This window comes from Ambystoma mexicanum, chromosome 11 (genome assembly GCF_040938575.1).
Source record: "Ambystoma mexicanum isolate Mex_15411 chromosome 11, UKY_AmexF1_1, whole genome shotgun sequence".
In the NCBI taxonomy this organism is placed as follows: domain Eukaryota; kingdom Metazoa; phylum Chordata; class Amphibia; order Caudata; family Ambystomatidae; genus Ambystoma; species Ambystoma mexicanum.
In genome coordinates, this window is record NC_090934.1 from 1,115,240,158 (window position 1) to 1,115,266,567 (window position 26,410).

The following is a 26,410-nucleotide window of genomic DNA, read 5'->3' on the forward strand; positions in this document are numbered from 1 at the left end:
GTATACCCTTTTTTAAAATTATGATATCATATTGTCTATTTGGCTCATATCTATATGCCCATGTAAATAGATGAACCCTGCTCTTTCGTTATTATATGCAAATGTAACTTTGTTCTACGAGATTATGCGCCCTGATGCCTTTGGGCCTAGCGCGCTTTACAAATAAATAAAATACAAATACAACTCATAAAATAAAAATTGATTCAACATTAAATAAACACGAGCCACTAAAATGTAGGAGAAATCAGAGCCAGCATCCCATGGCCTGTCCTTTGCATTTTTACTTCTTCGTTAGTGCTGCATGTATTTATTTGTATGATAAACTGGCATGATGGTTGGTATATATTTTACCCCACTCTGTGCATGACCGAAGGTGATGTTTCTCTCGTGAACAGTCCTGCTGATGCCTCTTTTGCATGTTGAAAAGCATGGCAAGAAACTAAATCCATGTCATCACATTAAACTCTTAATGCTTTTTTGTTTTCAGCAGAAACTATCATCAAAGATGATATGAACAACTATATGAACCAATACTACAATGAGCCTAGTAGTGGTAAGTTAAATATTTGCACTTTAACATCTCTACAGTACTTAAAACAAACATTTGAGACTATTATCTATATTATGTTGTGTTATGTGTCTGGCATTTATACCACACAAACCACTGCCATTTGTGTGGTCTCTAGGAGCTCTAGTGGATCTGAAATAGGGAGGGGGTGGGTTATTTTAGTGGGGAGGGAGAGAGAGAGAGAGAGAGAGAGAGATTGAGAGAGAGAGAGAGAGAGAGAGAGAGAGAGAGAGAGAGAGAGAGAGAGAGAATGCAAGATAGCTGTGCTGTCGTGTGGGTGCGTGCAAACCAGAAACACCCTGAGCTCCGCAAACGGATCAGTGTGTGGGTGTTCTGTACTGGGAACATTTGTGTCAAAGGGAGCCTCAGTTGCCCATGCTGCTAGGATGAAGTATCCAGGAGTGAGGTATATAAGTTTGATGTCTAGGTGTAGTGTTCAGTTGTTTGATGGCTGTTGGAAGGGATATTTAGATTGCCTTGTGTGGGTAGTTTAGGCGGTGTGTGGGTAGACGTTGATACTGTTAGTGCATGAAATTTATTGGAGGGCCTGGTAGGCAATTTAGAGCATCCATCTGACGTGTCCTTGCTGGTGTCTCAGTGGGGGTGTCACTCAGAAGTGTCTCTGTAGTTGTGGCCTACAGATGAGGTTCTTGTGAGAAGATGTCTTGAAGCATCCTGATGTGGGCTGATATCTCTGACAGTGGGGAGGAGACAGTGATTGGGACTGGATGTAAGTGGGAATACAGGGAAGAGGGAAGTGGGATGATGGCCCCTGGGGGGTGTCTGCGGGCAACTTGTGACTGTACCCTATCACCGTTTAGGTTTTACAGCTTGTTTTGTATATTTTCCTCTCTGGCTTACTACACACAGCCAGTAAGCATTGTCACCTTATGGAACCCTCTCTTCTAGTGTGGAGGTTTAGTGACTTTTGCATAAAATTGTGCCTATACTTTGAGGTTCATGGTTAAGAATCTGTACACTGTGAGGTTCCTTCCTCTCCTGAAGAAGGGCATCTGGTCACAATGCCTAGAGTCTCATATAAAGGACCATTTGGTTAAATGTTGTACTTTTTCTGTGACGTATATTATATAAATATATTGTCATAATATATCATCATTTTTTTGAACCAGAACATGTGTTGAATTGCTATAATTTGTGTTACTTGACAAGACTTAATGCATTAGTTTGAAAGTTTGTTCTAGTAATGAATTAGTTAGAATGCTATTGTACTTTTAATTAATGTGTTTAGTAGATCCATTAAAGGCTCATTTTTTAATTTCGCTAATTGTTTTCTTTTCATATGTTGTTAAAAAAAACTATACCTAAAGTCTTATGTCATGAATTAAGTAGGCCGTATTTTAAGTGGGCACACCTGAATCCTGTGCAAGGTGCAACCATTGACTGTTTCTCTGACATTTGCATTTTTAAATTGCTTTTTAGAACCAGGTCCCAAAGTCTTCTTGCGCCCCGTACCCAGAAAGATTATTAAATGTTTCTACATGTGCCATAGTATTTTTGGTGTGCATATGCTCATACCACTTGGTCTTTCCTGGAAGGAGACCTCAGATATGTCATGGGCAGTTCTGGAATTGAAGATGGCATCAGGCATTAATGTAAGCTTAAGCCAAACACCTTTCGACCTACCTGATCCCAAGCACATAGCCCAATAAGAGTAAGATAGCCTCCACTAAACAGGTGCAATCCATGTACCTAAACAATACCCAATGGGAGGAGAAACCACGTTATAAAAAGCAGCCAGTCAGTCTGGCAGTGTGGGGTGTTCAAGAAGGCACTAGATGGAGGTCCTGGAGTAGATTGGTGAGCTAGAGCTCTAGTGAGAGGAAAGTTGAAGGAGAGAGTTGGAAGAACAAAACAGAACGAGGGCCGTGGCCAAGATGGTGGTGGTACGGGAGCGCTTCCCATGGGCTCTGTGCACACATGCCTGGAAACGGCATATTCCACTGGAGGCCTCGAGCAGCAGATGTCTTCAGGAGAGGTTTCCTTGCACTGCCTCTGAACTTGGTCTCTCCATGCCTGAACAGTGGGCTTCGCTCAACTGGAGAGGGATTGGCGCCCCATTGCACTGTTCACAGTGCTGGAGAGGAAAGCAGCGGAGCGGGGGAGGGGAGTGATGGTCCAGATGGATCTGGAGATCCCTTGACAGACTCCGATTCCCTCTCTGGGAGGCTTGCGCCCCGTGCGGCAGCATAGAGTACAGAGGCCTCATGGTCTGAGGTGGGGAGATGGTGGTAGCCCTCTTAGATGTAGTGGTATGTGCAGTGAAGCTGTAATGGAGCCTGTCATCTTTATTTAGGACAGAAAAGCTTTAGCTTCAGAAGGATTATGCATCAGGAAGAAGCTCAATGAATCCGCATGTTAAAGGGACTCCTGAAGCAGAGGTATTCTGAGAAACATGCAGTTGTTAATCTCAGAATGCAGAAACAAAATAGGGTAGCAGCCAGTCACAGCAGCATCCTATTACAGTCAGTCAATTAACTTTATTTAGCCATCCTAATAACAAACATTTGCATAATAAATCTTATTAAAAGAGATTTCCATTGGTTAATCAGAGCCCAATTCAGCACAGTTCGAGAGACCGAAGACTCCATGAACCCAGTCAGCTTTGGTTCTTGGTTGGCCTTATCCCCAAGGGAGTGATATTCGCTCCAGATAAAGCATAAATATTTTAGATGATTCCCAAATGGCCGACAGATCTTGAATAAGGGTGCAGACCAACTGTGATACCAGACTTAGGCATCCGTCCAGCACACCCAAAACCACCCAGGACTCCCCTGGCCACTCACTGGGCTCGAAATTCCAGTTTTACAGAATCATAGGGGGCTTTGTCCTCATTAGACACTCTCTTGTATCCCACTATGGTTTCCCTTAACAGAGAGGTAAGACCTCTAACAGTTCAAAGCCAGTACAGGCATTTGTTTAGGAGGGCATCCCTTGCTTCACGTTTGTTGGCCGGCAATTTAGGAACCCCAAGGAGAAATATTATGCCATTATTAGACCCCCTTTGGTCGTAGATTTTAGTCATGCTGGGTGGGACTCGTTCTTCCAGTATGGGAGACTTTGCATGAAGATTATGGGTCTTACTGGACTCTCTATTCATTTTATGCTGCAGTGACTGCTCGTTCTTGGGTTCCCTTGTGATATGAAGGTCACAAGGGGCGAGAACCGAAGAGGGTTTCGCCAAGTCAGTGTTGTGGCAAGCAGTATTCTGGCCCAGAAGCACTGGTATAGGTATAGCCGATTCAGAGGGGCATTGCAGGAGTGGATTGAAGGGCTGGAACAAAGGGCAGTGCCCCCTGGGAGCCCCCTCCTGCCCTCCCTGTGACTCTAACAGGGCTAATAGTAGTTGCTTTTTGGCTGTCAGCTCAACTAGCACTTGGTTGCAGTTGCATCCGCGCACAGTATTGGGGAGTAGGTCAGAGCTGGATTAAGTGCCTTGGATGGGTGGTTGGTTTGACGGTTTAGTGGCCCTTAATGGGGTCAGATGAAGGAAGGAGCTGGTCCCTGAACCCATGGCCAACATGGTCTAGCTCCAGGTACTGCAGGTGGGCCTCAGGGAGGGCTTATCCTCAGTAGATTCTTGTGCCTTTATGTCCATTAAGTCCATTCGGGCAATAGGACGTGGTCTGATGATAGGTAAAGTATGGTCCTTGGTGGAGCCAGGAATGGGCAACAGGGCAGGGACCGGATACATGTTCCCAAAAGGTGGCATGGGTGCCTTACCCTCCCCCCAGATGCTATGGGGAGAGCCACTGGCAAGGGGGACTGTTGTAGCAGTGTCCTCCTGTGATGTTAGGAGACCCTTAGTGACACAACTTGATGAATCTGGTAACTGATGTTGGTAGGCACAATTGGGGCGAGAGATGCAACATAGGGGGCACAGTGCTGGAACATTTCTGATGCATTTGGAGGCAGAATTGGAATCAGAAAGTAATTTCTGTTGGCTAGGGTTTTGATTTTAGGAGAGTCTGTGATCATGCATAAACGTTTCCCCTTGGTGCTCTCATTACTGGCAGGGGCTTTTTCTATGTTAACTGTGAGGGTGTTTTTGGGGCCTCCGCAAGCGACCCCCCCACCCCAGTTGCTGAGACCCCCTTCCCCTTGGCAAACGACTGGCACAATCATATCCCCTCCTAGGGGCTCTTGGACATACCAACAATTGGTGGTTCTCTCAGATCAATGAGGTGGCCTCCCCCGTAAAATTGTTAGAGGTCTTTGGTTTGTTGATTAGTCCCACATTTCTTCTCCCTGAGGCAGAGTAAATATCAGTGCTGCATTCGCAACCCTGCCTTGTTGGGCAGGCCCCCCTTCTCCGGACTGTCAATATCTTGCGGTGGGTCTTGATATCTGGGTGGGTTTGGGTGGGGGAATGAAGATCAGGCTGTGCACAGAAGAGAAGTAGGGGGTAGGGAGAAAAGGACTTCAGCTCCTCCATTAGCACGCCGAAGTACCAGATTGTAGGGCAGTCAAAAAGTCAGCTTCCCAGTGCCAATCCCAATCCCAGACCCAACTTGCTCTCACCTCGCTTTTTGTTTGTTGCTTGAGCCTAGATCTGGGCACAGATTACCCTACTGGGCTCCTTGCCACCCTTCACCACCGCAATTCACTGTGTCTGTGAGTTCCAGCGCCAGTTGCACTCTGGGGTTTCTATGCAGGGTCCTCTGAGCCATACTTCCACGTTGCCAGACACCAGGCAGTACCAAACACTGCAGCCTTACCCCGCCGCAGGCTTCACTACTCCAGGGTCCGTCCTGGCATTATAAGCCCAGGCAGGCGTGGCCAATCTCTGAGCAGGAGCAGGAAGTGAGGAGTCCCTGCTGGTGCCAAACACCATGCCCTTACCCTGCTGCGGGCTTCACCGCTGTAGGGTTCATCCCGGAGTTATAAGCCCAGGGTGGCGTGGCCAATCTCCAAGCAGGGAGTGAGGAGTCCCAAGCGGTGCCAAACACCAAGCCCTTACACCACTACGGGCTTCACGCTGCAGGGTTCGTCCTGGTGTTATACGTCCAGAGGCAGGCGTGGCCAATCTCTGAGCAGGAGCAGGAAGTGAGGAGTCCCTGCTGGTGCCAAACACCATGCCCTTACCCTGCTGCGGGCTTGACCGCTGCAGGGTTCATCCCAGAGTTATAAGCCCTGGGGGGCGTGGCCAATCTCCGAGCAGGGAGTGAGGAGTCCCAAGCGGTGCCAAACACCAAGCTCTTACCCGACTACGGGCTTCACGCTGCAGGGTTCGTCCTGGTGTTATACGCCCAGAGGGGGGCATGGCCAATCTCCGAGCAGGAGGAGGAAGTGAGGAGTTCCAGGTGGTGCCAAACACTGCGCCATTACCCCACCGCAGGCTTCACTGCTGCAAGGTTCGTCATGGCGTTATAAGCCAGGGGGGCATGGCCAATCTCCGAGCAGGAGCAGGAAGTGAGGAGTCCCTGCTGGTGCCAAACACTGTGCCCTAACCCTGCCGCGGGCATTCCATTACTTAGACCACTCTTCAGCAAGACACATTTCTCTCTCTTTCAGTCTCAAAATTTAACTACCCTAGTGCCAGGAAAAGGAAAATGGCAACTGGGAAAAATTAGAGGAAGGACAAAGGCAGAATTAGAGTTTTTAGCACCCCATAGCAGAAAACCTAGACTGGTTGAATCTCGTTCCACCTCGCTGTATTGGGATCCGGTTAAACCTACAGGCCTGGTCCCTTTAAGACGAGGTAGCAATACTTAGAGATGGATGGGGATGCAGAAGTTACTCAAACATCAATAATCAAAACGATTCAGGAAGTTTGGTAAAGCTCAATGCTGTTTTATTTGCAATTGTCTAAAACAAGAAGTACAACAGACATCATCCGACGTCGCACAGCAATTTCTCTCGATGAATCTTATATAAAACATAACTTTTATAGTAAAAACTTGTCATCACTAACGTCACACTGCATGGCAAACTACAAAAACCTATTGGGGAAAGTGAATGGCTTTCAGGGAACATCCAAGTATATGTTCTATATTGCCGGGGGTAGTGATTGGGTCTCTATGGTCAGGTGGACAACTAAGCCCATCCCAATTGAAAGTTGTTAAGACGGATTTCTGAACTCTGTCCTGGTGGCGCAGAAGTTCAGAAGGCCAACCTAATTACTTGGAACAGGGTAACCTCTGGACAAGCCAGACCAATCAAGGTAGCGATCGCGGCGGTCAAGACTAGGTCTCAAGAGGGGTGAGGGTGACTGAAAGCCCGCAATGAGCACACAAAGCAAGAGCGCTTACAAACTACTCCAAACAGTTGTTTATATCAAAAATAGATACACATTTATTATAAGGCCTTGAAACTAATAACCACAATAAAAGCAGCAATATACAACGATATTAAACCAACACATACACTATCCACCCAATATATATACAGAATACACAGTTTCACAGCATTAGCAGCACGAAATATGTTATCCACCTGCAGGGGAAGGAAAACAGGCAGTGCGAACCAATGCGTGTGATATGTCCGCCTTCTGAGGCCCCTAACTAGATGGTAGTCCAATCCCTACGAAGAGTGGAGCCTAGCGCTCAAAAGTACCTGCACACGCCGGTGCCAATGGGCAGAAGGTGAAGCTCTTCGGAGGACGTTGGATAGCTCTGTAGGGTGCCCTAATGAAGGAGAACACGGTCCGCGACTCTAGCGCAGCCTCCACTGTGAGGCAGAAGTAGGGCGCGAGTACGGACAAGGGGAGCTGTATTTACAGCGGGGAAAAGCAAGGGGCACTGCAGGAGGGCGACCAGATCCTAGCTAATCTACTCACCGGTCCCCGAAGCAAGCAGGCCCGAGCTTCTCCTCGATAGATGCAGCTTCTGGCAGGTTCTGAAGAGCAGGGAACGTCTCGTCGTCGTGCAGAGTAAAAAGACGTCCCGATCGAAGAATCCTGCACAGTTTTGTCGCCACGGCAGGGCAACGGAACGGCCGGGTGTATTCAAGCCAAACGAGCACCGTTCACCTCTAGCTTAGGGTTGCTAAGCAAACGAAGCGTGTGAGCGTGCCCCGGACTCAGAATACCACCCAACCTGTCGGCGATTACAGAGCAGGACTCCTTAGTAAGCTGGTCAGTCAACTGGATGGCCCAGAGACACTTCCGAAGGCTTACGGCAGGAGTTGATGAAGGTGCCGGGAATAGCTGGTCCTGCTATTCCAATAGGTCGAAGCGCCAGTACAGGCCTTCTTGTTCGATCTTAGGTGGAAAGGGCTTCACCGGACGACAGCAATGAGGAGCAGAAGTTCTTCAGGGGGGTCACCAGCGATTCCTCGGTCCAGCCTCGTGTTCGCAGGATACTTGGCTCCTGTATCCCTGGGTTCGTAAGAACTCAGGAGATCGACATGGCAGTGGTGTTTCCAGCTCCCTCTTATCCACGGTTCCCTTCGCGCCAAAACGGAGGGGAGCCAATGGGAGATCCGCTCATCAACACACATACCATACGTGGACCAATCACGGACCACGGTGGTCCCAGGCATTCACACCACCCCAGACTCTCTGGCACCCAGGATGTGTATTGGGACCAGACAGCCCAGCCCACATCCTGGGGGCACTCAAACGACATGTAGAAGCCCGCGAAAGCAACCGTGTTTCGCGGGAAACTACATGCCCAAATAAGGAAGGCCCCGGGTCGCCTGACCCGGGGGAAGGTAAAGGGAGCAAGACGGACAGTGGACGAGACAAAGGAGCCTCGTGGTCCGGCCATTTTGGGTAGCCGGGCCACCCTTTTGTGTTCGCGGCAAAAAGGTGCTCAGAACGGCAAAAGGAGCTCAAAATAAACCAAATGATCGCTGCCACCAGCCCAGTCCCTGAATGACTTGCACCGATCCAAAAACCATCCTACAAGAGTGTCTAGGGTCTGTAGACGGCTAGAGACCCAAGAGAGCTGTAACTTAGCTTACAGTGCCCTCTTGTGTCGTGTTGCACTAAAATGGCGACACGATAAAAGAAACTACGGGAAACAGCGTTCCCCGGTACTGACTGTCTTAAGGGCATGTCAGTTTCCCCGTAAGAAAGGAGCGAAAGCCCAGAGGAGTACGGCAGAAGGCTGCACTTCTCTGGCAAAGTCAAGAAAACAGGTTGAAAACAATAGCAAAAAGTTTAGGGGTTGCCACATGGAAGGAAAGTTCCCTACAATAACGAAATCTTTCCTAACAAAAGTCATCTTCATCGTCACAAAATACACGACGATTCATTGGTTACACAAACAAAAGGGCTTTCTAATACATGGGCCACTACAATTGGTTGGCACGCTTGTACCCTTCTGGAATATTCCACATGCTAGCAGCACGCAGGCTAAAATCCCAGGTGCATGCAGGGTTGGCATGGTCTTGCCTCCCCACCCAATTAGCCCAAAATCTATTATCACTCCTACAGTCAATTAAGGCTTTGAACTTTGCCTTGCAGAAGCTTTCTGTGCCTTAGAATTAAAGGGAGTGTGGCATCGTCTTGTCTTCTGGTTTCGGTGAAGCTTGACCCAAAGCTATTTTAATTAAAAAAAATAATAATAATAATTTAGCATTTATATAGCGCTACGAACCCTCAGGTATCTGAGTGCTACTTATTATTACCCACGGTGTGTCGTGCTCATTTATCGACCTCGGAAGGATGAAAGGCTGAGTTTGGCCTTGCTGGGATTCAAACCTGAGTCGGCAGGCTGTGCACGGATCTCAAAGCGAGCGCTCTACTCGCTGTGCTATCGGACCGGCATTGGTCTCGATCATGTGACTGGAGACCACTCTTTTGAGCCTTTTGCTGCACATATAATACTATTAAATGATGAAGTCTCTACGCCTTCAGTGTTTTTTCATTCTTTCTCACCTTCATTGTAGCTTCTTGACAGACATCCAGGCTCACTGTGGCCTCGACTCTTGGTGCTGGGCCAGCCAAGCCTTTGTCGAATTTCTCCTTCGCCATTAGTTATTTTCCAACTGCGCCACACTGAAAACCTTTTCCAATCATGGGGTTTCAAGCCTTGCTGAAGTGCATTGTGGAATATCCAGGTTCTATACATTCCTATGGATATACTTTGGTGCATCGCCGCAATCTAGTCACTGCATAACCAGCCTTACGATTACTTTGTCTACTTGCGTTGCTGCATCTGTACACATATAAAATGACTTTGCATTTTCTCCATTGCTTCTTTGCACGAGAATCTTCATTTTGACCCCGAAATGTTATTTATCTTTGTCACCTAATCTTCAGATTCTATAGAATGTCTTTGTTCTTTTGTCTTGTGTGTCTTTTCAGGGTGCATCAACTCTACTTCGCATGACGTCACCAGTCTTCTTTCTCATCTGTTTTCATACTTCTTCTGGAAATCCTTCCAGAAGAATGTTATTTCATCATGTATACATGTAGGGTTTTCTCAATGGATACGGTGTCTCAAGGATTCTTTGCGGTATAGGCATCCTCACTGGTACTGCACGTGTCGTCATTTCCGATTCCCAACATATGGGCAACATGGGGGCAGAGCTTTTGGTGGGGGCACTTGGCTCCTCTACACTCCCACCTCTGGGCGATTCATCGACCACTCTCTCATCAATCTTCACATCAAGACATCCTCGTCTGAAGAAATGCTTCTTTGGGACCCATATCTTTATGACTCCTTTCAGGCATCCTGCTGATTTCACATGCTCATCGATACTCCAGGTCATAAGACTGCATTGTCCACTGGGACTGCAGTAAATCCATCTTCCCACATACTTCTTGTGGTTCCTTGGGTATAGGAACTTTGTTCCCTTAGGTAAATGAATACTGGCCTTCACGTAGTCTCTGACTTCTTCATCTCTCGGCTCCTTGGGTTTGAACCCAGATTCAACATCAATCACAATCTTCATTCCTACTGCGTTCTTCGCAGTTTTCTTGCATTGTGTGATTATTATCCTGATCACACAGAATCCAAGCATGATCATCACCAACAGGGCTCCAAGGAACTTGAAAATGTTCGCTATCCATTGTGGAACCCCTGAGAAGATTGACACACACCAGCTGTCATGAGCAATGTCTTCCATTTTGTCTACCATCTTGACTTGTAGGTTTGTCAGCATCGTTATGGCCTCTGTCAAGGTGCCATTCTCGTCATCGTGAGAAGGTGTGAATGTGCAACATGATTCCCTGATTTTGGCACAAACCCCTCCATCCATAGCTGTGATCATATCCAAGACATATCTGTTCTGCAGAGTCATCAGTCGTATGGCTCTCAGCTCTTCTTTGATAGCATTGAATCCCTTTATAGTGGTATTGATCATCTGTAGGAGCTCCCTCCTGGTTATCTGTAACCATTTGATATTTGCCATCGTCTGGACTCCAGCAAAACAAAAGATGGGTTTCCCCTACTTCGCTGGCTGAAGGGAAGCAACAAACAGTGATACATAAAAGTCAAGCCAGCGGAAAAACAAGGAGGTTCACTCAAAGGACATCATTCAACCAAGTAGACAGGGAAAAACACCCCCCTAGCTGACCCACAGATCATCATACTTAAGACAAACAGTTAGTTTACAATATTATATTTATTACAAATAGGGTCTTAAAAAAGTATTAAATTGTCTGAAGCTCTAGTACAATATACAGAAATATATCTTAGAATTGTCTAAAAAAGTCCATACTGTTTAAAGTGCTAGTATCAAATGGTGACTGCTGCGAGAGGTCGCAAGCCAATCAATCCCATGGAACCTAAGAATTAATCTGGGCATGCCGTGAGTGGTGCCCCAAGCGAGTGAAGGGAATCACTCAAGTGGGGGACCCCCAGTCGCTCTGACCAGACTAAATATATAAACAATAAAATATGTATCAAAAACGCAGTCCAAACAATATTGAATCCAGTAAACCAAACAAAGAAGGTTTCATTTCAATAATCAAATCAGGAACAAAATGAGAACTAGAGAAAGAAATTATGTCAAATTCCAAAAAAACAGTAAAGCACACACACTAAAATCTAACTAAGGGATGCTGTGCATAGGGCTCAATGGGGATGGAGCTAATAGCGGGCCCGTTATTAGCTCCTTGGTCCCCTCGCGGGACCCGGATAGGACGTCTGGTTTTACCAGACATCTGTTCCGGGTCCCGCAAGGGAACCTCGTAATAGGCGCTCCCTTAATGAAGGGTGCCAGTCCCGTACCGGCACCCTTCATTACGGGAGCGCCTATGTTATAATGAGGCCCAATAAATGCAATAAATAAAAGTGCAGCCAGCAGGTGCAAGGGTTGGGCAGACATAAATGTCAAGTGCTGGTAGGGGGCTGTTGTCATGACCCTTGCCCCTGGCCCTCAATGACAAGTCAGCCTTCGAGTTAGGGCCAGGTCAAAGGCCTTAAAACCTCATCCAAGACTCTCTTGGAGTCAGTCCTGGCGCAGAGAGAGAAAGAACACTACGAAAACTTACCTGGAACAATATCCTGTCTTCAATCCATCGCTGACTTCAGTTCCACTCACCTGAAGGTACTAACTTCATCATCCGGCACTGCATGCATCATGGAATACCATAACCTGGAAAGAGGAGAAAGAAAGACAGCATTAGTAAGCATTTACTCACGTTTCCTCCCGAATGAAGAAAGCCTCACAATTCTTACCTGGGTAGTCATATCCTGGTCAGTATCATTGCTTGAACATTACGGCGCTCGGCGAGGAACATCACAACCTGCAAGGAGAGAAAAGACACAGGTTAGCAATATAAAAGGCGAAACAGCGCGGCGCATCGCACATTACTCACCGGACAGCATCGCGCACACCGCGCTTTCGCCTACCGGCCCAAGCTCATCTTCAAACTGCATGACAACACCAAAATACCTTTTTCATACTTAAAAGGAAAGAAGCAAGACATTATTATTTGAACTAAGAGGAACATAAGAACTGCATATAAAGACTGTAAAGCAGCAAACCTACGGAGTCGCAGCAGGCCTGGATTCCCACAGGGGGCTTGCATCGGTGAAGTAACTTGGTCGCTGCTCGTCCCCCACATCTGCGCGCCCCTGCCACGAGGAGTAGGACGGAGAATCCACCTTTTACAATATTAAGGTGAGGAGAAGGCCCAAGGGGGAGGAAGGGGTTGAAGCCAAGGGAGGTGGGAAAACATAAAGACAATCTGGTATTGAATCCAGCTCTCCTATATTGCAGACCCATCATTAACCAGAGGCCATACCAAGGGACCAGGAGAGGGTTTGAGAGTGTACATCATCCAACCAGGGCTGGGTGGCGTCCCCGTGGATACCAGGTGAGCGTAACAGAATGCAAAGTCTCAATAATATTAGCCACCTGGGCGTCATGGAGACTTCAGAGACTGACCAGTTAGTTCAGTTGTTGGGACAATTACGCGCTGAAGTACATTCAGCCAGGCAAGAAACCAGCGCTCTTAGGAGGTATTTGATTGTTACTAAGGATCGTACCGATGAAATAAGTAGACAATTGCTCTAATCACAGGCAGGACAGACCCCATTGCCCAGTAACATTCCGCAAGCACCTGTACCAACTTCTTCCACCAATCCTGTACAAATAACCCTTCCTGTGGCAGTTCATTTAGCTCCACCTGAACGATTTACAGGTGACCCCAAGAAGTACGCAACGTTCATGAACCAGTGTCGTCTTCATTTCCTTTGCAGACCTGGGGCTTTCCCTAACAACCAAGCGCGGGTTGCTTTTGTCTTGTCATAGCTGAGTGGCAGTGCTGCAAATTAGTCAGTACCATTGGTAACTCAAGATAACCCGTTCTTACATGACTTTGGGGGTTTCCAGATGGAAATGGAAAAACTCTTTGCTCGTCATACCCAAGGCCAAGCATTAGACAACAAACATTTGTCAATCCGTCAAGGAAGTCAAGGCTTGCTTACATATATAGCAACATTTAACAGACTAGTCGTTGAAGCTGGGTGGCCTGAGGAGAAAAAAAAACACACTATTTCATCGGGGTCTACGAGGGGAACTAAAAGATGTCCTTGCTTAAGTGGTTAACAAACCTAAAGACTGTAGAGAATTCATCAACCTTGTGGTGCAATTAGATAACAGATTACAAGACCGAAAAGCGGACCGGATAAGGTTAGACACTCGAGCTGTGTATGTCTGGTCAAAGGATAATGTTCCACGTACATTGGAAAACACGGTAGAACCCATGCAAATCGGAGGTGTACGGCCCCCTTTAACTAAAACTGAAAGAGACAAGAGAAGGCAACAGCAATTATGCTTATATTGCGGAAAATCAGGCCACTTCCTCAAAGAATGTCCAGTGAAACCACCAAGGAGAACTGTTGGAGCCACAGAGAAGGAAGATAATAACAAGGAGTCGGAAAACTACCAAGCCTGGCAAGCAAAGAGGTCCGCTTGTCGAGCAAGAAAAATGAGCCACAGACCTCACACTTTGCATTACCAATAGTTTTGATCAATCACCAACAACCGTCTCAGATGCATGCTGTCGAAGCACACATAGACAGTGGAGCAGTTGGGAATTATGTAGACCAAGATCTGGCAACAGAGATGGGGCTTCCCTTATGCTCTAATCGACTACTGAAAAAGTTACTACTGTTGATGAGACAGAAATAGCTTCTGGACCAGTAACCCAATGGACAGCAGCACTAACCCTACTGTGACAAGATGGCCACCAAGAATCTATTGCATTAAATCTCATCAAAGCTCCTCAGTTTCGACTAATCTTAGGGATGCCATGGTTGGTAGCTCACAACCCTCTAATAGATCGGCGTGCCACGAAGTTGGCTTTTTCCGATGATTGTGTTTGCACCTGTTATTACCAAGAAAAGGGGAAAACAGACTTATGTACATCTGCTACTCCCAGTATGGCGGCGACTGTACTAGGTGTGACTAGTACTCTACCAAATGAATACCAAAATTTTCAAGACGTGTTCCAGAAAGAACAAGCCAATACTCTACCACCTCACAGGCCCTACGATTGTCAGATCGACCTCATACCTCGTGCGCAAATTCCTTGTGGTCGAATCTATGCACTTACTGAACCAGAAAACCTCCATTTGAAATCTTATCTTGATCAGTACCTGGCAAATGGATTTATCCACCCATCTAAATCACCGGAAGCCAGTCCCTTATTCTTCGTACCAAAGAAGGAAGGAGATTTGAGGACTTGCATCGACTATTGCGCATTAAACCAGATCATAGTAAAAAAACGTTATCCACTGCCCCTTATTCCCGCATTATTGGATCAAGTCAAAGACGCCCAAATCTATACCAAACTGGACCTTAGGGGGGCGCACCATCTTGTTTGAGTGAAGAAAGGAGACAAATGGAAAACCGCCTTTCGTACCAAATACGGCTTGTATGAATACCAGCCTTTTGGACTTTGCAACGCTCCTGCTGCATTCCAGTACTTTATGAATGATGTTTTGCGGGAGTTAATCGACATTTGCGCCCTGGTTTACATTGATGACATCTTAGTGTATTCTGCTACAAAAGAAGACCATGTCAGGCATGTCCGCTCCATCCTTACTAAACTCCGCCAATATGAACTGTATGCTAAACTCGAAAAATGCTCTTTTCATGTCACCGAAGTGGAGTTTGTCGGTTTTATCCTCACACCAAAAGGTATCAGAATGTATAGGCACAAGGTAGATGCCATTCTTAACTGGCCGCCACCAACTTCATTTAAAGGAATCCAGAGTATGTTGGGCTTTGAACATTTTTACCGCCGATTCATCCCAGATTTTTCCCAAATAGTGCATCCAATTACATCACTATTGAGAAAAAAAAATAAAAAGTTCCATTGGACCCAAGAAGCAGAGAAGGCCTTTCAAGAACTTAAGAAAAAATTCACTTCTGCTCCAGTTCTACGGCATCCTCGCCCAGACCTCCCTTATATAGTTGAAACAGATGCCTCTAGCATGGCTATGGAAGTTGTTCTCTCACAAAGGGACCCAGGAACTGTCCAGTTACACCCTGTGGCCTTCTGGTCATGAACATTCTCACCTCCCGAACTCAACTATGCTATCACAGACAAAGAACTCTTGGCTATAAAATCAACTTTCAAGGCATGGCAACACTATCTCCTTGGTGCTAGACATACTGTCACGGTCATAACTGATCATCAAAACCTGCAATACCTAAAAACAGCAAAGGCTCAATCATCCCGTCAATTGCGGTGGGCTCTTTTCTTTGCTGAATATGACTATGTGATCACCTATCAGCCAGGAGTCCGAAATGGAAAGGCTGACGCCTTGTCCCGCATGGGTGTTGATGAAAAGATATACATAACTCCAGATCCAGTAGCCATCATTCCAAAAGACAAACTCCTGGGTCTTACGACAACATTGACACAGGGTGAACTCCAAAACAAGATTCAACTCTTAGTCGATCCCACTTTCTCACAAGAGTGGTGTACTCACGGAGAACATTACATCATTAAAGACCAGTTACCATATTTTAGGAACCGTGTATACTTGCCAAGTAAAGATTTACAAGAGCAGGTTATTTCGGGTTATCACGACTCCCTGATTGAAGGTCATCCTGAAATTGCCAAAACACTAGCTAAAGTAAAACGAAACTATTGGTGGCTCACATGGCGTAAAGACATCATACAGTTTATCCAATCTTGCGGTGTGTGTGTGTGCACAAAACAAGTCCCAAAAGCAGAAACCAGCTGGTCTTCTCCAACCATTGGAAATTCCTCCCGCACCATGGCACACACTGTCCCTTGATTTTATTACAGATCTACCTCCCAGATTCAACACCATCTTAGTAGTTGTAGACTTGTTCTCTAAAATGAAACACTTTATTCCTTTTAAGGGTCTTCCAAATGCATCCAATTTAGCAAAAGTATCCCTGGAGGAAATCGTACGGCTACATGGCTTTCCATTGGTCTTGATTTCAGATCAAGGTAGTCGGTTTGTATCCAACTTCTGGAGGAAATGCTGTTCAATGGCCCAAATCGACATTCCACTATCCACAAGTCACCATCCTCAAACAGATGGCCAAACAGAAAGAACAAACCAAACCCTCGAGCAATACTTACGTTGCATGTTACATCAAGTGGAAAGAAATTGGAAGGACTTGTTATGGATAGCTGAATATGCCTATAATAATTCATTACACACCAGCACTGGACAAACCCCTTTCTACACTATATATGGTAGACATCCACGTACTTCAGAATTGGATCTCCCAAACCCTTTGGAAATGCCAGCGCTTAAAACCCTACATACGACTATTTCCCAGGCCTTCAAAGAAGCAGCAGAACATTTACTCCAAGCCAAGAACAGACAAAAGAAATTTGCTGACCAACATCGTAGTAAAGCCCCCGACTATCAAATTGGAGACAAGGTCTGGTTAGCATCAAAATATGTACCCATAAAAGGGACTCAGACCTTTCGTCCCCGATATCTGGGACCTTATTCTATTGAATCCATAATAAATTCAGTGGCAGTTAAATTAGACCTACCACCCACTATGCAGATTCATCCTGTGTTTCACGTATCACTCCTGAAACGGTACAACCAGGTACTCGGGTTACAACACCACCAACACTAGTAGTAGTTGACGAAGAACCAGAGTTTGAAGTAAAGGATATCCTAGACTCAAAATACACCAGATCCAAACTATACTACTTAGTTGATTGGAAGGGATACAGCCCTCAAGACAGATCATGGGAACCTAATGAATACATCCATGCACCTCGCTTAAGTAAAAAGTTTCATCAGAATTACCCAGCATAACCAGGACCAGGCTCATAACCATCATGAAGACCAACATTAGAATGGGACTATTTACTTGGGACTATTTAACTTGGGGGTGTTCAGCCAACATGGAGGCACACACATAGCTCAGTTACAAGGAAGTGAGCTATGCGGTCTAGTCTTTTGGGTGTGGCAGGCCTTGGACTACTTTACCTGGACTACTTTGGCTGTGGCAGGCCTGGAACTATTTTACCTGGACTACTTTACCTGGGACCTTTTAAACCGCACCCAAACAGCAGAACATGCTTTGCGTTATTCTGCTGTGGGCAGCATAACGCTCACTGTGTCCAGTTCTTTGATGCCAGTTTACCTGAATCCAAGGACCTGCAGAGAGAGAAAGAACACTACGAAAACTTACCTGGAACAGTATCCTGTCTTCAATTCATCGCTGACTTCAGTTCCACTCACCTGAAGGTATGAACTCCTTCATCCGACACCGCATGCATCCTGGAATACCATAACCTGGAAAGAGGAGAAAGAAAGACAGCATTAGTAAGCATTTACTCACGTTTCCTCCCGAATGAAGAAAGCCTCACAATTCTTACCTGGGTAGTCATTTCCTGGTCAGTATCATTGCTGGAACATTACGGCGCTCAGCGAGGAACATCGCAACCTGCAAGGAGAGAAAAGACACAGGTTAGCAATATAAAAGGTGAAACAGCGCCGCGCATCGCACATTACTCACTGGACAGCACCGCACACACCGCGCTTTCGCCTACCGGCCCATGCTCATCTTCAAACTGCATGACAACACCAAAATACCTTTCCATACCTAAAAGGAAAGAAGCAAGACATTATTATTCGAACTAAGAGAAACATAAGAAATGCATATAAAGACTGTAAAGCAGCAAACCTACGGAGTCGCAGCAGGCCTTGATTCCCACAGGGGGGCTTGCACTAGTGAAGTAACTTGGTCCCTGCTCGCCCCCCACATCTACGCGCTCCTGCCAGGAGGAGCAGGACGGAGAATCCACCTTTTAAAATATTAAGGTGAGGAGAAGGCCCAAGGGGGAGGAAGGAGTTGAGGCCATGGGAGGTGGGAAAACATAAAGACAATCTGGTATTGAATCCAGCTCGCCTATATTGCAGACCCATCTTTAACCAGAGGCCTTACCAAGGGGCCGGGAGATGCTTCGAGAGTGCAAATCATCCAACCAGGGCTGGGTGGCGTCCCCGTGGATACCAGGTAAGCGTAACAGCTGTAGGGATACAGAAACAGTCCCTGAGTGCAAGAGTTGACAGGGAGGCAGTGCAGGTGTGCAACTTGCGGGGAGGGGACCTGGGCCTGAGGTCAGAGGGTAACCAGGTAAACCAGTGCAGTTTCAGTTTCAACCCGTAGATCAGCAGGAGAGCAGAGGAGAGAAAGCAGAAGCAAAGAGGAAGGTCATGAGGTGCTTCCGGAACGAGAGATTGTTCTCCTCAAGTTTCGGAGGGGTAGGGTGGCTGTTCCAGACAGAGGCCCCAGGAGAAGAAAGAGATCTACCACCAACTCGTTGCTTGGAGAAGTGACTCACCCTAAGAGAGTTGGAGGCGGATGAGCGAAGAGCTTGAGAAGGAAGATATTTGGGAAGCGAGAGTTGAAGCTATTGAGGCCTCAGGCCCCAGAAGCCCTTATGGACAATGCAGAGGGTTTTGAACTTAATCCTCGCCGCCACTGGGAGCCAGTGTAGAAATGTCAGTCCTGGAGAGATACGATCCCTGGGCTTGAGGCCAAGGACAAGTCTTGCAGTACTGTTTTGGATGAGTTGCAGAGGGCGGAGAGTAGAGGCAGGCAGATTTAGAAAGAGGCTGTTTCAGTAGTCCAGCCTAGAGAGAACCAGAGCTCTGGAGACAGTGAGCTTCTGGGGTAAGGAGATAAAAGGAAGAATACCTCTGATGAGGTGCAGCTGGTTGTGTGACTTCTTAGAGATGTCAGAGATGTGAGGAGAGAAGGAGAGTGTGGAGTTGAATATGTCCCTGAGGTTTTTAGCCTCACAGGTGGTAGCAGGAAGAAGGCCAAGAAAGGCTGGCCAAAGGGTGACAGGAATGGAGGGAGCAGGAGTGCCGATGAGGAGAATCTCGGTCTTACTGGCATTTAGACAGAGATCATTGGCGGCACACCACTCCTCGATAGCAGACAGAGAGTCAGAGATGAAAGAATGAGAAGATGTGGTGGAAGGGAGCCTGAAAATGAGTTGAGTGTCATCCGCATAGCACTGAAAGTTGGGGCAGAGAGCGGCAATGCAGTGGGCAAGAAGTGCCAAGTATTGGTTGAACAGCCAGGGAGAGAAGTTAGACCCCTGGGGAACACCAAGTTGGACCTGGGAGGGCCAATCGGAGAGGAAAGAAGTCAGCCAGGCCTGTGCCTGATCAGTGATACCCATGTTATCACAGAGACGGTTGATCAGGATTGCATGATTGACTGGGTCAAAGGCAGAGGAGAGATCAAGCAAGATGAGGACACAGGGGGTGTTGGAGTCAAGGTTGGAGAGCAGGTCTTCAAGGATGTTCAGGAGAGCAGTTTCCGTACTTCTGGCAGCTCTGAAGCCAGACTGATGGTCATGGAGACAACCAACAGATTCAGTGTGAAGATTGAGCTGGGAGATAGCCAGCTTTTCCAGGAGTTTGCCCAGGAAAGGAGTCATGGATATTTTTATTTTTTTTATTGTAATTTTTAGTTTATTCAAACTTTTATTACAAAATTGAACACGAAAACAAGGGACAGAAAACACAAGAAAACACTATCCTTCCTATCCCTGTGGTTATTCACTTCATTTCTTCCTTTGCTACAATCTTTTCTAAAAAGCACAGAAACACAGGTTAGATGGACATTGTTGCTTGAGAGCATCATGAACCACCACTCATCAACATAGTCGTTTACGGGTGCATATTTTCCTAGGAACAAGGAACGTTCATGTACTAGCTCCTCGCATTCCGTTATTAAATGTTTCAAGGATTCTTCTGAGACCTGACAGAATCTACAGATGTTATCCATTGTTTTGACATCATGTCTGGTCCAAAGCACATCTTTTGTGTGGTATATATTTAACCGTGGTCTCAAAAATGTATTACGACGATATCTGGAAGGAAATTGCTTTAGATATTTTGGTAAGTGATCTAAGCTATTTGCTGCTAGTCCAATGAAGTCTTCAAAACAGCTCGATTTTCAGAGTTCTGTATCCAACTCCACTGACATAGTTTTTTTTGGGCTAATTGTGGAGTAGCCATCACAGTTTCCCACTTGACGTCGGCAGAGTGAACAATTAACATTATTTTGTTGACCCAATAGCTCAGCAATCCTTCATGGGGTCTTTGCGTAGATGCTGCCAGAATTCTATACGCCGGAGCAGGTTCGTTCAAATGTATTTTCCTTACAGTTACGATTGAAATCCATAGCATCGTAGCATATAAGGAATCAAGGCCAAACTCATGTCTGATTGATTTTATTGAGACATGTACTGGGAGCCTAAGAACACGTCTCCAGAACTTGCCTTCTAATGTTTCCCAGCAGTGAAAGCTCAAATTCCACCCTGCTTCAGAGCCGAAGCTGATCACTGGAACAACTTTCTGTTTGTAAAATGTCAACACTTGAATTGTTGTAAATTTGCCGTAATCTGCATGTATGCGGGCTCCCTGTAAGGCAACGCTGTCCATGCGATATTTTAGATCTAACAACCAGTCTGACTCTCTTATTGAATTGTTGAAAAGTATTCCTAGGTAACGAATAGAAGAGACCTTTTCTATATTCTCGTGACCAATGGACCACTTAAATGCACAGTCTTTCTTAGTAAACACCTTGCCGATGGTCAGGATCTTTGTCTTTTTTTCATTTATTGTTAGGTCATTTGCTTCACAGTAAGTTTGAAAACTGATGAGGAGCCTCTGTAGCCCAATTTGAGTGAGGTCCATTACCACAATATCATCAGCATAAATTGCCCAACTAATGTGTTGCCCATTCACCTTTGGCGGAAAGCATTTGACATCTCCAAACGCTGATGAAATATCCGCAATGTACAATTTGAACAATAACGCTGCTAGTGGGCAACCTTGTTTCACACCATTATTGGTGGGTATTTTGTTTGTTAGCTCACCCTAAGTATTCATACGCACACACACTGTGGTGTTTGAATGTAGGGCTATCACTGGATGTAGTAACGAGGGTGGACATTTCCACTTGGACAACTTTCCCCACAATTTGGCTCGATTGATTGAGTCAAAAGCTTGACTCATGTCAATAAATGCCAAAAAAAATATTCGATTTTTTTTTCAGTGTCTCAAATTTTAACAAGGTTAGTATCAGGAGGTTTACCTCAGTCCCCACACCTTTGGTAAAGCCTGTTTGTCTGCAGTCCATCAAACCTGCACCAATAGCCCATCTCGTTAGTTTACGTTGTAAGGAGGTTGCGAATATTTTTCCAATGGTATCAAGAAGAGCAATCGGGCGATAGTTTGCGGGGTCGTCCCGACTGCCCTTCTTGAACACCGGTACAACAACCGCTGTTCGCCATGAGTCAGGTACTTCTTTCGTTGTTGCAATTAGTTCGAACAGGTATGCATTGAAATTGGACCACTGCTTTTTTTTTTTCTTTCAGCATGATATTAGTAATGCCGTCAGGCCCTGCAGCTCTTGAATTTTTTAGATGTTGAATTAAGGCCGCAATGTCCACAGTATTCTCAATCACATCCCAGGTTACGGTGCTGCCTGTTATCTGAGCATTACTACAAGAGGAAGCAGTACCAAATACTTTGAGGAAATGTTCTACCCATTTCATCTTCGAAATGCCATTCGACTGCATTTCCACTTGATTCAGAGTGCCTTGATTTAGGATCTTCCAAATTTCTCTTGACTTGTGATTCAAGATTAACTTTAACATTTGTTCGCCTCTTTCCTGATCTCTCAAAAAGAAGAAAGACTTCAACCAATTTCTGTATCTCGACTTCCTCTTTTTAATTTCTGGTTCTACGTTATGTCTCTGTTGTTTCTTGAGGAGTCTTATATCTTTACCTAACATCTTTTTTTCGTTGCACAAAGTACGGCTGAAGACATGTTTCTGTTCTTGAGACGATCTAACTCCTGGTTTGCTTATGTCGCGGAATTTTGTTAACACAGAAGCAAAATTTATTGTACTTCTTGGAGACAGGCTTCCCATCCGAATGTTTTGTGAAAACTTGTCTAGTTGGGCTGCATTGATCTTAGTCTGTTAGCACCGTAATTGACATCAACGGCGGTCTCATAAACTCTCTCGGGTGTAAATCCAGTGTAGATGCAGCGGATCGTAGTCGCTCTTAGAACATTTACATATTTCAAGATCTTCAGTGTCAGCCCACACATTATTTGAGATCCATATGTAATCTAAAGTTTTGTGCGTTGACCCACAATGCCAGGTTGACTTAGGCGGATTGTCACTCTTTGTCTTCTCATTCAACATTTCACATTCTCGGGTTTCCATAGCTCCACGCCATAGATGTCTTCTCTCTGCGTTGGAGTCAGGTGTTTCTTTTGTAAGCCAATTCGTCAGCTGGATGTCTTCGAACCAAGAACAATTTAAATCGCCACATATGATGATTATCTGTAGTTTGTGACAATTCAACAGACTATCATCTATGACTGATGTTATCGATTTCAGGTAGCAGCTGGTTGAAATCATCTTCGGATTCCAATATGTATTTATCAGAAGTAACTTTTTTGGATCTTCAAAAACTGTTGGTTTAAATTCCATCAAAATTCCTTTAACAAATAGATTGGGCATGTAAGATTCCTTTATTTCCCATCCAAAAGAATTGTTCAGCATTATTAGTAACCCCGAAAATGGGCGACCAAGAAGATTTTTCCCCGCTGGATTTAATAGTATGGAATATCCATCTCTTGTTGGTGCCTCACGCAGCCATGTTTCTTGTAAGCATACCACAAAGTTGTTTTTTAGGGAAAAAGGAAGCTCTTGAAAGAGATGGGTAAAACCCTGTGTATTCCATGACACCATTCCAGAGAGCACCTTTCCATTTTGCGGGACTAGTTACTTCTGACGCTGCATAACCACTTTATCTCCCAGCTTAGTCTGGGGGGCCTTAAAAGGCCCTGCAGGATGTATTTTAAATACCTCCTTCAGTATGTCTCTCCGCTTTTCATTTGTGGTATGGCAGTCTTCAACCGAGGACGTGCTAACTGACCGCTGTTTATTGCACTCTTATTTTTGGAATGAGACCTCAAAACCATATGAGAGAAGTTCATCTTTTGCTGATAGTAGTGTTTTTTCTACTGCTTGTGAGCGAATGTGTAAGAATACTTGGTCAGAACAGGTCTCCGATATGTATTCTACAAGTCGGATATCATCAGAAGTGATTGTGCGTAATGATGGAATTACATGAAGTAGGCGCATCACGTTCTTTCTTTTCAAATTTACTTCATTTCCGTCTGGGAAGATATTTTCAATCCGAATTTTCCCAGTCGCTCCTTTTTTAACATAATGTTTCTCAGAGCGCACTTGAGGTTGAGGGACAGTTTGTTTAGACCTTTGCGCTTGAGTTTGTCTTGGGTTTAAAGTTATGTTTGTCTGGTTTCTATTTTTTGGAGCCACCTTTGGTTGAGTATTCAGATTCCTCGGGACAGTTTTTAGAACCAAAGTTTGATCTGCATCTCCATTGGGGAATTGTCTAAGTTTACATTTGTTCGCTCTACATCCGCAGGGCGAATGGTTTGAGGATTTAGGCATCGGGAGTCAAAGCACGCAAATTCACTGCAAGGGGGCCCTCATTTTCCTCTGTTAGGGATTCATCATCAGCATCAATAGAGTACGTTGACCAATCACCGAGAGCCGGTGATTCCTTTATTGTCTCCACTGATCTGGATTCCGAGTCCAACCTGGAGCGTTTCTTTGGATTGGTTTCCTGTCTCGGCTCCTGTCGTTCGGCTTTCTTCGAGGCACAATCGTGATTGGTTTTATCCACTTGAGGCACTTGTGTCTTGTCAGTGGTCACTCGCTGAAATAGGCCCAGTTTGCAAGGTGTTGACAAATTTCGTATGAATTGTTTTGTTTTTACTGGATTTTGCTTACGTCGACATTTATTTGCATCGCCCTTCGTCTTGTTATTTCCATCAATTTTTTTCATGGATAGGCCCAATGTCTTTGCGCTACCCAGAGATATGCCGAAGGTATTGCACTGATTTTCTTCTATGGGCTCATGCACTTGCACTGCTGGAAGCTTAGTGGGAATAGTTGGATCTACTATCACAATAGGTGAAGTCAGTTCCTGAGTTTTTCCTCCCATCTGAGAAGAGTCTTCTATTCCGGCAGCAGTTGACAATGCTCTTGGAAGTGCTGCCTGTACAGATGGAGGTAGTGGCTGACTAGTAGTTCTTGTCTCTTCTGGTGGAATAACAATATTGTCTGGTTTTACAATGCCACTGGCATGCTGACCCCTCTGTAAATTGTTACAGAGGGAGTGATCGTACATACGATTTTTGTCCAGATGAAACCATTTCATGCATTCAAGAATGGCATCCATAAGGTCAGCAGAGTTGGTATGCTCTTTCATTGCTAAATCACCCAATCTATGTTGCCATTGCAACGATAGATTTGCCTCCAATTCACTCTTTTGTTGCAATAAGGAGTAGCTGTGTGTCAGATTAGACAATTTATTGTCCAAATTTGCCAGTATTACACCTTGATCCCTTATTGATTCATTCAGTGATTCGTACAGTTTTACGAAGGGTATCAATGCCAAGGACGTTGCAGCCAACACATTGTTGTGTATCTGAATCGAGGCGGCTACTGATAGATTTGCCTTCTGAGCGTTTTCTCTTTCCTGCTCTTTTAATGTTTGCTCTATGTCATGCTGATTTGTTTGCTCCCCGTTTGAAACCACTGAGTCTTCTCCATTATTCTGTGACATCTAAGGTGTGGAATCATAACAATTTTGTAGCGCTGACTCATTTGATGCTCCTTTCATGCCATTGGCAATGTCATTTACTTGCAGGTTTTTCAGCTGTGCAGCTGTGGGGTGCTTGTTCTTTCTCTATTTTTAATTGAAAGGCGAGCTTCAGCAGAGCTGACACTTTTTGAACACAGGTTTGCATCCACATCACCCACAGTGATCTTTTTATTGACTGGTTGTGTAAAGCTTTTGACCAGACTGTCTTTAATTTGCAGGTAATCTTCAGTCAAACGCTTGGTTAAGCTATCCTCCCGCTCAGCAACGTTGAGACTCGATTTTAGGTGGACCGACGTTTTATTTTGGGCAAAGTCGGTGCCTATAGCTTTTGCTTTTAATGAGTCCATTTCGGGCTGGTGTGTTAATTCTCTGTTCAATACAGTAGCATTGCTTCGTTGTGTGCCGGCGGTTCCAATTCTCAAAACGTTCGAAACGTTTAGCCTGCTATCTGTTTCATAGTATATAAGCTGCCTTTGGCATTAGAAATTCCCGCCACGTGAATTTTTTGACATGACTCATCTCGGCCGTCTGGAAAAGCAAACCCTGTTTGTTTAGATTGGAATAAAGGATGATTAGCAACACATGTGCGCGGCGTGCTCACTGGCGCTGAGAGTGAAGCCCTATCCTAGTCAGCTGAATGCAAGAAAGACACATTCTGCATTACAGCCACTGATTCGGCATGGGTTGGTACTGGAAATACTTCAGGTACCATAATGCATTTCGTCTGTTCGTCTTGAAGCTGGGGATCAAACAACACTTCGAAGGGATTGTGTCCTCCGATGTATTCCTTATCTTTGATAATACGTTTCCAGCTTGCTGGCCTCGGAAATTTTTTCTGTAGAGGGCGCTGCGCGTCGACGTCCGCCGAGTCCATGTCCCTCGACGGCCACCGTATCAGCGCCGACGTCACCATGCCCATAAATAGACACGCGCTGCGTCCGTTGCTCAGTTCCGTTTTTCCGCGCTTCGTGGGGCCTCGGAACGTCGTTGCTCAGTTCAGTCAGGTTTATCTAAATCTATTTCGACGAATATTCACTTATCGTTCTCGATGGCTTCTTCATCAGAACCGACGACGCCGCGATCCGGCTTCAAGAAATTTCGAGACTGCGGTAAAAAAATGTCAATAATGGATCCACACAGGGTCTGTTTATGGTGCTTGGGGTCCGAAGACGTCGAAGGTCCCATTCCTCGTCGTCTTCGGTGTCCCCAGAAAGAGTTTCCTGTCCCA

General features: G+C 45.6%; 1 protein-coding gene across 14 annotated transcripts in view; it reads left to right on the top strand.

Moving 5' to 3' along the window:
* Positions 1–26,410, top strand: part of TMEM266 (transmembrane protein 266) — an 818,009-nt gene that overhangs the window by 769,967 nt on the left and 21,632 nt on the right. For 13 of the 14 annotated variants that reach the window (XM_069624431.1, XM_069624435.1, XM_069624430.1 and 10 more), the window contains one exon: positions 488–553. In XM_069624431.1, coding sequence (XP_069480532.1) covers positions 488–553 — 66 coding nt within the window. The remainder of the gene's footprint in view (positions 1–487; positions 554–26,410) is intronic. The other variant, XM_069624437.1, reaches the window with a different exon arrangement.